The 12,067-nt window shown below is 36.8% G+C and overlaps 1 protein-coding gene across 3 annotated transcripts; it reads right to left on the bottom strand.

The window, feature by feature from the left end:
• Nucleotides 1-6,166: 6,166 nt before the first annotated feature.
• On the bottom strand, nt 6,167-11,960 carry LOC127127102 (AT-hook motif nuclear-localized protein 9). 3 transcript variants are annotated; one of them, XM_051056216.1, is made up of 6 exons: nt 11,368-11,960; nt 9,802-10,315; nt 8,275-8,342; nt 7,589-7,720; nt 7,279-7,440; nt 6,167-6,648 (listed from the first exon to the last, which is right to left on the bottom strand). In XM_051056216.1, exons 2-6 carry the CDS (start codon nt 10,232-10,234, stop codon nt 6,394-6,396), a joined length of 1,050 nt encoding a protein of 349 aa, XP_050912173.1. In that variant the 5' UTR covers nt 10,235-10,315; nt 11,368-11,960; the 3' UTR covers nt 6,167-6,393. The 3 variants fall into 3 exon arrangements, with proteins under 3 accessions (XP_050912173.1, XP_050912174.1, XP_050912175.1); XM_051056217.1 differs by lacking the exon at nt 11,368-11,960 and adding an exon at nt 9,008-9,138 and having other exon boundaries at nt 9,802-9,951; XM_051056218.1 differs by lacking the exons at nt 9,802-10,315; nt 11,368-11,960 and adding exons at nt 9,008-9,138; nt 9,276-9,294.
• Between the last annotated feature and the right edge of the window lie 107 nt (nt 11,961-12,067).

The raw sequence follows: 12,067 nt of genomic DNA, 5'->3' as shown, positions 1-12,067 counted from the left end.
TGCGCTAACACAAAGCAGAATGCAGAGTTCTCCGCATTTTCCGCCGTTGGAGGACTTCCGGACCTCCGATTCAATTTCCGTAAAAAGCTATACGTTCGGGGGAACACGACTCACACAATTACGGACTCAATTACAGCTTTAATACAACTTATTCATCACAATATTTCAGCATTCAACGTCCCAATTAGGGTCACTTCAACGGTTTATCACTACCCATGACATGTTAATCTATAATACCCATTAAACGACGATAAACCCCCCTTACCTGAGATAATCCGGCAATCTCTAAGCTTCAAGCTTTTCCGTTCTTCAACCTTTGCTCTCTAGTTCTTCCTCTTTGCCCTTTCTCCACTTTCCACTTTTCAGCCGCTTCTCTGTTTCACGTGAAAACTCTTTACCAAAAAAATTGAAAACCCTTTTCTCTTATTCCAACTTATATATTTTCCACTAATTATTATTCCAAATAATAATAATAATAATAATCCAATAATTCAATTTATTTAATTAAATTAATAAATATATTATTAACTTAATTTAAATAATTCTCTTATTTTATTCGGGGTGTTACAACTCTCCCCCACTAAAAGAGTTTTCGTCCTCGAAAACATACCTCAAGCAAATAACTCTGGATAAGACTCTTTCATCTGACTCTCCAGTTCCCAAGTCACATTGCCACCTGCTGGTCCTCCCCAAGCTACTTTCACTAAGGCAATCTCTTTACCCCGCAACTGCTTCAACTCTCGATCCTCAATCCTCATAGGCGATATTTCAACAGTCAGGTTATCTCTCACCTGTACATCATCTACTTGGATCACATGCGACGGATCATGAATGTACCTCCTCAACTGAGACACATGAAAAACCTCATGCAAATTCGCAAGTGACGGCGGTAAAGCGATACGATAGGCTACCTCTCCTATCCTCTCCAAAATCTGATACGGACCAATAAATCGAGGTGTCAACTTCTTTGACTTCAAAGCTCGACCAACCCCAGTTATCGGAGTAACACGAAGAAACACGTGATCTCCCTCTCGGAACTCAAGTGACTTCCTCCTCTTATCATGATAACTCTTCTGACGACTCTGAGCAATTCTCATCTTCTCCTGAATCATCTTAATCTTTTCCGTAGTTTGTTGAACAATTTCCGGTCCAACCACAGCACTCTCACCGGACTCATACCAACATAAAGGTGTCCGACATCTCCTACCATACAAAGCTTCAAACGGCGCCATACCAATGCTCGAATGAAAACTGTTGTTGTAGGTAAACTCAATCAAAGGTAAATAACAATCCCAAGCACCTCCCTTTTCCAAAACACAAGCCCTCAACAGATCCTCTAGTGACTGAATCGTCCTCTCAGTCTGACCATCAGTCTACGGGTGATATGCAGAGCTCAATCTCAGTTTAGTTCCCAAAGCCCTCTGCAAACCTTCCCAGAACTTCGATGTAAATCTAGGATCTCTGTCCGAAACAATACTCGACGGAATACCATGCAAACTTACAATCTTCTCAATATACAACTCGGCTAATCTCTCTAACGGATAGTCCATTCTGATCGGAATGAGATGAGCCGACTTTGTCAATCTGTCAACAATCACCCAAATAGCTTCAAAATTCTTAATTGTCCTCGGTAAACCAGAAACAAAATCCATATTGATACTATCCCACTTCCACTCTGGAATAGCCAACGGTTGCATTAGCCCAGACGGCTTCTGATGCTCAATCTTTGACTTCTGACAAGTCAAACAGGAATAAACAAAACTCGCAATTTCTCTTTTCATTCCCGGCCACCAAAATAACTTTTTCAAATCATGATACATCTTCGTAGCTCCAGGATGAATACTCAGGCCACTACGATGTCCTTCTTCAAGAATACTCTTCTTAAGTTCGATAACATCCGGAATACACACCCGATTACCAAATTTCAAAACACCATTCTCATCAACTCTGAATTCGCCACCTTGACCTTGATTCACTAGAGTCAACTTATCAACCAAAAGCACATCGGATTTCTGACCCTCTCTGATCTCATCCAGAATACCACTTGTTAACTTCAACATTCCCAATTTAACACTATTGTGAGTACTCTCACACACCAAACTCAAGTCTCTAAACTGCTCAATTAAATCCAATTCCTTAACCATTAGCATAGACATATGTAATAATTTCCGACTCAATGCATCAGCCACTACGTTTGCTTTACCCGGATGGTAATTCAAACCAAAGTCATAATCCTTCAGAAACTCTAACCATCTTCTCTGTCTCATATTCAGCTCTTTCTGATCAAACAAATACTTTAAACTTTTATGGTCACTGAAAACCTCAAATCTTGACCCGTACAAGTAATGCCTCCATAATTTCAGAACAAACACCACAGCTGCCAACTCTAAATCGTGCGTCGGGTAGTTCCTCTCATGAACCCTCAGCTGTCTTGAAGCATAAGCAGAAGCAGAAGTCGACGTTGTTGATGAAGAAGAAGAGGAGACCGAGATACAGCTTGATCACATGCTGAACAACGAAGATGAAGATGGTGATCAACCACCACCAATACCTCCTAGTCATGTCTACAATCCGCCTCAACATATGACAAATATGGATCTTCACGACGATGAAACATCCAACAGTGTTTTCTATAATACGTATCCGAGATCAGAAGGCGAATTAAAGGTGGGAGACATGTTTCGTACCAAAGAAGAATGTGTTCTGGCAATCAAAAAATTCCACATGAACAACTCTGCTGACTTTACAGTGAAACGCACTGATTCTAGAAGGTATGTTATCGAATGTCGTAACATGCTTTGTAAGTTTCGTTTGGCTGCGTCTTACAAGAAGAAAAACGACTCTTGGGAGATCGCTTCAATAGACCCACCGCACAGTTGCATTGCAACTAACGTTGAACAAGATCACCGTAAACTAAGCGCAACTTTGATATGTCAAGACATTCTGCCATTGGTAAATAAAGACCCATCAGTGAAGGTGAGTATAATTATATCCCATATCAGAACAACATATAATTATACTTCATCTTACAAGAAAGCCTGGATTGCGAGGACAAAGGCTGTTGAACAGGTTTTCGGCAATTGGGAGGATTCATTCAAGGAATTGCCACGATTTTTATGGGCACTAAAAACATATGTCCCAGGAACTGTGGCAATTATGGAGACAGTGCCAGCAATGATGCCAGACGGAACCTGTGCTACAGGTAATAGAATATTTCACCGTCTCTTTTGGGCATTTGACCCGTGCATCAAAGGTTTCACATTCTGCAAACCTATTATTCAAATTGATGGCACTTGGTTATACGGAAAATACAAGGGTACTTTGCTCATGGCGGTTGCACAAGACGGTAACAACAATGTCTTTCCCATTGCCTTTGCTCTTGTTGAAGGTGAAACGGCTGGTGGATGGGGTTTCTTTCTTCGACATCTCAGAACGCATGTGGCTCCACAAGCCAATCTCTGTTTGATTTCTGATAGACATGCTGCCATTGAGAGTGCCTACAACAACCATGACAACGGATGGCATGATCCTCCTTCTACATATGTCTACTGTATCAGACACATTGCACAAAACTTCATGTGTGCTATAAAAGATAAGAATCTTCGCAAGAAGGTGGTGAATGCTGGGTATGCTTTAACTCAACCATCATTTCAATATTATCGTGATGAAATTAGATTGTCTAATGAAGACGCAGGGAGATGGATAAATAACATACCAGTAGAGCAGTGGACAAGGGCATTTGACGGTGGTTGTCGATGGGGCCACATGACAACAAACATTGTGGAATGCATGAACGGGGTTTTCAAAGGAATTCGAAATTTGCCGATAACCGCCTTGGTAAGATCAACCTATTATAGGTTGGCTTCTATGTTCAAAACCAGAGGTGAAAGATGGAGTGCAGTGTTAATGTCCGGGCAAGTATTTAGTGAGTGTTGCATGAAGGTCATGAAAGAGGAGAGCATCAAAGCTACCACACACGCTGTAACAGTCTTTGACCGTCATAGACAAAATTTCAGCGTCCAGGAAACAATGGGCAACAACGAGAGGAGACCAAATTTAGCCTACGCTGTTAGACTAAACAGAAGTTGGTGCGATTGTGGAAAATTCCAGGCCTTCCGCATACCTTGCTCCCATGTCATTGCAGCATGCGCTTATACTCGTCAAGACGCTTACAACTGTTTATCTGATGTGTACAAGGCCAACATCATCATGAATGTATATACTCAAAGCTTCTCAGTACTACCAATGGAGGATTACTGGCCTCCATATGAAGGAGATATTGTTTGGCACAATGACGAGATGTGTAGAAAGAAGAAAGGAAGGCCAAACAGCACACGTATCAGAACAGAGATGGATTCCACAGATAAAATGATAGGATTATGTAGTATCTGTCGTCAACCAGGACACAACAAAAACAACTGTCCCAATCGAGGAGCATCATCTAGGTCTTAAGCTTTTTGTAACATTGTATTTCTGTAACATTCAATCATTATATATCATTAAGTTCTTGTTACAACGAGTTTCACAACAAACATCAGTACAAAACATCTGAAAACATAAATATTTCTAACTGATTACAACAATCAAATTGATGTCGTCTCGACCGAACATCATTTCCCTAGCATCCTTATCAATCTTCATTCGCACCCAACCAAAGATACTGTCAAGTCTCTCAATACTTCTGATTTTTTTCCCTTCTGGTATTTTCCCATCGAACCAGCTCCCTCTTCAGTTGATCGAACGTGGTGATGTTCCAAAACAGCATCAGCATTTGAGGTTTGTCTCTCACATAAATCATCTTTCCGTATCGGCGACGAACACCAAACATGATAGCCAAATGATTATATGAGATGTGGAACAATTGGTCACACAACGCATCTATTTATAAGACAAAAAATGCATTTTAGGAGGAGTCTCCAATTGAATTGGCGACTCCTCTTAAAACCTACACATAGGCGCCAATTGGATTGGCTAGGGCACCTGCCCTAGCCAATCCAATTGGCGCCTCCATTCAAGTTTTAAGAGGAGTCGCCAATTCAATCGGAGATTCCTCCTAAACGTGGGATATTTTGGGATTTTTTTTGAAACCAGGGGTATTTTGGGAATTTCCTTGAAGAACTGGGTTATTTTTGTAAAAATACCGCAATTGGATTCATTACGACAAAATCATAGAAAAATCAATTAATTTATCCATTATACAAAAATTAAGTTAATAGATTGAATTAAATTTATTTATTTATAAATATGAATTGATCCAATCCATCCAATATATTTTAATGATTCAATGAATTTTTTTTATTTAATTTTAAAAAAATAATTTTTTTTCAAATACTTTTTTAAAAAATTGGAAAATACAAAATAAAAAAAATGATTTTTTTTTAAATTACAAAAAAACGATTTTTCCCAAAAAAATTTAAAAAAACTTTTTTAAATTATTTTTTTACGAATATAATTTTTTTTCGAAAAAAAAAACAAAATTTAAATTATTTTTTTCCAAAAATATCAAAATATGTTTTTCTTCCGAAAAAAATTCATTAAAATATAAAAAATTATTTTTTTCTGAAAAAAAATATTTTTTTAAATAAATAAGTGATTTTTTGTATAAAAGAAAATTCGAAGTAAAAAAAGACGAATAGATACCACTAAAAGTATGATAATTGATGAATTTTATTTTTAATGGATAGATTAAATTGGATATTTTAAAGAAAATTTTAGTGGATTGTTTTGATCAATCCATTAACAATCCAATCCATCCATTTTACCATCCCTAATTTGAATAGATTAATTAAAGTTCTTCACTTTTATAAATTTTAAGAAATTATGTGCAAAAGATGAAGGTAAAAACCTTGTTTCCGCTGTAAAAATTATCATTAACATGTAAAAAATGCAAGGACAAAAATTTTTTTAAAAAAATAGGAGATCGCAGTAAAGACATATTTAGACTTAAAATCTTAAGAAAATGCAGACAAAGTACGACAAATCGAACCCATTTTGTCATCCTTATATAAAAATAATTCAAATTGGCAATTTTAAAAATTAAAAAAAAAAAAGTTTAATTTAAAATTTTAGGAAAGTTTAGAGACCAATGGTGCAAAATAGAATTTCTCTTTTGCTCGCAACTATCAAAATGAATCCCTCTAACTGGATAAGACTATTTTAATGGATGACGAAGTTATTTTATTCAAGCAGGCCCCTTATTATTATTACCAATCAGAAACATGAAACCATCACATAAAAATTCCTCACATCTACAAATCATGAAAACACTGAGTGAAATCATGGGTGGAGAATAGTTAAGTGAGATTTATCAGTCAGGTTGTTCTATCCTGATGTTGGTGTACTTACTGTCATGAGCCTGAAATAATATATATATATATATATACAAATTACGCATCAACCGCGCATTAAATCAATGTCAGCATTGGACTCACGCGTCTCCATTGGACGCGATGCTGCTGCTGACCATGGGCTTAAGGATGAGGTCGGAGTCAGATTCTGATTAGGCGAAATGTTGTTCAGTGCGCCTGCGCCTGGATTGCGAGCCCCTTGCTGAGATGATTCAGCAGCCACTTCTCCATCATCGGAACGTTCCTTTCGCTTATTGTTCCTTCCCCTCAATCTTCCCCATAGAAAGGTCCCAACCATCACCTACAATCATTAATTTTGTGTTTAGTAAGTAGCTGGAAAATAATAAAACAATCATATATATCCCTTCAAACCCAACACAACGCAGTTGTCGGAGGCTGCAATTAAGGCAACCCAAATTCCACTATTATGTGACTAGGGGCAGATGGATATGAAGGCGGAACTTTCAACATCTTAGAAATGTGGTTGGGCCTAACACAATCTTACAAAGTCGACTTGTAAGGTGAGGACAGCCCCACTTATAAACATATGTTCCTACCATATATTGTCCGACGCAAGACTCTTAACAAAAGTATTCGTAGTGAACAGTATTTTTTGGATATGAAGAAGCAGCAGGAAGACAAACAAAGGAAATAGCAATGAAGGTGGAAAAAACAACTTAGTTGCAATGAAGGCGGAAAAACAAAACAAACACAGACAGCAGCTAAGATTTATGCGAAAACAAGGCCCCTCAAAATCGAGAGGTCTGATGACATGTGAAAATGTTGTTACCTTGACAGGACCAGATATCTGCTAACATGTCTGCTAATATATTTTTAAGGGTTAAAAAATTGTATATTTGCAAGGACTAAAAACATAGGTAAACCTTATAAATAACATTATGATTTATGATAACACTGAAAATGTTGTTACCTTGACAGGACCAGAAGCAGCAAGCAGTCCGTCAACTCTTCCACCAAAGAGACTGCCATCAGGATTACTCAGGATAACACTTATTCCACCAGTTCGGTTCAGTAAGCTGCCACTCTCAGTAGGCATGAAAGAGCCAGACATGCACAAAATGTCAAAATCTCCCTAACAAAGTCAAAATCAAGCAGACAATTAAACACCAACAGATAAATAAACATAGAAACATCCTTATAATGACAGAGAAACTGTAATTCCATATGGATTCTGTAAGTGTATCTAAATTAACACAATATCAAGAAGAGAGTGTCCATACCTCATGTTTGATAGTGCCACCTTGAGTTGAAGGCTGACGAAGTGTCACGCTCGAGACCCTTCCATGAGCTGAGATAACACATAAAGCTCTAGCCCGCATCTGAGAAAATTCCAAGATTTTTGGTGTAATGTCCTGCAGAAGAAGAAAAAAAGTTCAAAAAGTGTAATTCTCCAATATTTACATAAATACCACAACATTTGGCACAAACTTGAAACGAGTAGCATAAAAGAATAAATGGAAATCAGATCAAGTTTTCCTTTTAAGAGTAAAATAGCATATATGAAACAGAAAGTAATATTACCTTCTAACTCGGAGTCAGAAAGTAATATTCCCTTTTGACTCGGAGTCAGAAAGTAATATTACCTTTTGACTCGGAGTCAGAAGGTAATATTAATTTAAATAGGTAAAAACATAAGGATTCTTATGTTTTAGGAGGCATTGTCATTCGTACTACCTAATAACAAGTACATCACTAAGAATGACAGATGCAAATAGGTTTATTCGGCTACTGATTGTAAACAACTGCATATCAACACATCATCAGTCTTAAAGAAAGAACATAATATCATTCAGATTCAGATTTTTTCTTCCTCTCTTTTCCATATATTTTCGTACAAATTTTAAAACATATACTGCCAAAACAAAAAATGAATCCAAATTCTAATAAAAAGGTTAAGAAAATATACTTCTCCACTTGCAATGTTGACCATAAAAGGAGTGAATCCCTTCGCAGGTGTATCAGATATCAGCCCACCTGACAATAAGTAACCACTAAAAACATCAGAAAATGCAGATAGAGAACTTGGCGAACTTATGTGTTGTTACGGAAAATATAAGTATCATCACATGTTGTCATGAAGGAGTTTTTGTTATTTTATAATTTTATGCGCGTATTTGAGCCATGCAACTTTGATTATTGCAAATTGCAGTGCAGAATGTTATAATGATATAGTAAAATCAAAATACATACCTTGTTAACATTTTTATATCACACACATGCATGCATGCGCGCATGTATAGGCATGCTTGCTTAGAAACATTTAATTTGTCAAGATTGATAAAATATTTTTCAATAGCTTGATTTCTATAATCTGGTGCAGTAACTAATGAATCGGGAAAGGCATCATGGCATATATAGATGAACATTTAAATCATGATCGGCGAATTTAATTGTAATCAGATTTCCTTTCGTTCATAATCAAAAATGCATCTCAATCTTGGAGATCAACAAAACTTTAAATTCAAGTAAATTGGCGACGATACACAATGGAACTTAAATGGCATTGCTTATTCATGTCTTTGTGATATTAGCAAATCAAGTTGTCAACATAAATAAACAACTAAAATAAGACTTCGAGCGAATAACATTGGAATATAGATCTAGAAAAAACTTCAAACTATACTTTAAGAAACCATTACCAAATCGGCGTGATGTTCCATCAGAAACTAAACCAGGCATCTTCGATTCACAAAACTGGTGAGAAAGCGGGGGCTGGGACAACGGCTGATTCGCAGCAGAGGGGGTGTAACAAGAGAGCGGCGGATCTGTTCTGTGGTCACAGAAGAGAAGAGGATATTAGGGTTTTATCTGAACAAAAACCCCAAAAATACCCTTGTAACTACTCCGTTTTAAGGGCATTTTAGGATCTTTCAAACCCTAAAAACAACTGTGCTCCTATAGTGGCACCTCCTTGGCAAAACACGTGTCTCTCATGCGCAAACGCGGCCGCAACGCTATTCAATACAACCTCACCACGTGTGAGGGAGGTTATACAATGTTCCACTCCACCCCGCCCCGACTCCATCACGCGGCCCAAACCACTATTGACAAGATAGGAATCAATCAGACCAGCCCAGAATCACTGATGAAGAACCAGTATGAACTACTTGTATTTTTTTTATTAACTTTTTTTGTAATTTAAAAAAAAAATCAGAATAAAACAATTTTTAACCCAATAAAAAATCAATGTCACGTTAAAAGTACAACAAAAGAACAGTCAACAATGAATATGAATTATTATTTAGCTTCTTAATATTGAATTTTTTTTCATACAAGATTTAGATTACGATCATTTTATGTTCATATGAATATTTATCTCACTTTATTTCATGACCAGTTCGAAAAATTGCTCCAAACCCCATACAAATCATTCATGCATCAAATATTTATCATTACTAACACAACAATCTATAAATTGCAATAGAGATTTTACCAAAAGAAGCCAATTGCTGTTTCTTCCCACTCCCAAGTGGACGCCCTCTCCCTCGTTTCAGGCCATCTTGCGTCATGGTTCCAGTATTACTAGACGGTGTTGGACTTGGACTTAGTGCCAATGACACAACTCTATCAGAGCCATACTTTCTCGGTCTTCCTCTCTTCCTTTTTACAGTCTCCCCAGACTGTACCCCGGTAGGACCACTCACATTGACGCCTTGAGATGAAATTGCTGAAGACTCTAAAGGTAATGTTGATCCAATGTTAGTGCCACCACCAATGCTGGATTGAAATGGTAGATTGGGATTAGACAGATGACTAAAACTCGACGAAACATGTAACTCAGGTTGTGCTCCAGAACCAGCAAGTCCTCTCTGCTGCATATAGTAAGATGCGGAACCGGACAACCCCATATGGTCCGCGTGATCCATGCATTTACTTTCAAAATGCCTTCTTTCACAAGAAACTTTGACCTCCGATATTCAAATTCACTAAAAACCTATCACTAAGCTCTGTCCATAGAGTATCATGACAAAATTTAAGTGAAAAAGATACACATATTAGAATACCGTAAAATATATGAAATTCAAAAAATATTACCAACAAGAATGTCAAAAAGTGACTGTAAAAAAGTTTCATACAGTGTTAAGCTTAAGCCTTAAATTATATTATCATAACCGTATTTGGAGAAGAAAGACTATAAACCTTCAAATCAAAATAAGGTAGCTTCAAGCAGATAAAGTTTCTCTTTGATGGCAACATATTAACAAACATATGAAAGAAAGTGAAAGGACACAAGCCTCAAAGGTACCCCACAAAAGTAGAAGATAAGACAACCACACTATCCAATAAGTCCATAAAGTAGAAGATATATTAGAAAAAAAGATGGAAAGCCAAGGGCATCCACACAAATAAGGGAACCACACTATCCAATAATAACATGTACTACATGCTTAACAGAAGACAAAAATAGAAGCTATATCACATCTTACCAAACTTAAGAAGCACTAACATAGCACCGACGCGTAGACACCGCTAATAATTTGAAGAAGAAAAAAATGGAAGTGACTAAACATGAACAAATGGGTCGGTGTCGGACGCAGTTTCAATGCTACATGGAGCTACACAAAAATAAAAGGCTTCATGTTGAAATGGAAAGGTCCACTCTACCAGCACCCATTATAAACCTTAAAAACAAAGCAATTTCAAAGATAACCCATATACCCATTACAGATAAAACTCAACCTTCCATGCCAACACTAAGATAATCAACTAACCAAAACCAAAAAAGTGGCCGAAAAGATATAAAAGTATTGCTTCAAACCAATGGCATAAAAAACTCACAAACCCAGTCACAAATAAAGAGAACCACAAAACGCCACAGCACAACAAAGGAACCTCAACATGGCATAGCCATGATATTTCTAACATAAAAAGTAACAAATTTTGGTAAATTGAGTTTTGTATTAGAACAAAATTCAACAACCCAAATACATGAAAAATAAAATGCAACATGCAGATAGAAATATAACAAAAACAAGAAAGGAAGAGAATTTATACATACATTTTGTAGGCAAGATCAAAAGGTTTCACTGTTGCACAACACCAATTCCACCTGTGAAGAAATCGAAGCTAGTGATTGTAAAAACAATATCAAAAAAGTTATGGTTTTTCTGCACTTGGAGAAGTGAAGAATGCAAATTATTCAGCAACAATGGAAAAGAGAAAAAGGGTTATTATTAAAAATGGGGAAAGAATGTTTTTTTCTCTCACTATTCAGTGTAGTGTATGAGCTACACACACAAGTCCTTATCTGGTTGCATAAATTTCTAGGGCTATGCTTACTTTCTCTCTCTAAAAAAAGGTTTGTTTTTTTGCTACGTTTTCTTTCTCTCTCTTGTTTGGGTTGAGGATTGAGATATCGGTGATGTTTCTGGGATTTGGGAAATGGGTTTTGAGAAGCAAACGGAAAAAGCACTTTTTTGTTTTGGATAAAACTCAATAAAATAATACTAGGGTAAATAAAGAAATAAAATTTTAGGGATTAGGAAGAAAAAAGGGAATTTTGTGCCTCGTGGGATCCGATCAATATTCTGCTGCTGCAAGTGCAACCCTCCCGCGATAGGGTTTTGCACCATACATTGGGCCTAGGCCTAGATCACCCAAGATATCTCTCAAATCTTGGAGAATCTATGCTTATATTCTATACAAACAAATATTTTTAAGAGATTTTCTCTTTCCACTTTTCACATATATTAGAACTT

The sequence above is a fragment of the Lathyrus oleraceus genome, chromosome 3 (assembly GCF_024323335.1).
Source record: "Lathyrus oleraceus cultivar Zhongwan6 chromosome 3, CAAS_Psat_ZW6_1.0, whole genome shotgun sequence".
Taxonomy (NCBI): domain Eukaryota; kingdom Viridiplantae; phylum Streptophyta; class Magnoliopsida; order Fabales; family Fabaceae; genus Lathyrus; species Lathyrus oleraceus.
This window is presented reverse-complemented; position numbering and strand designations above follow the sequence as displayed.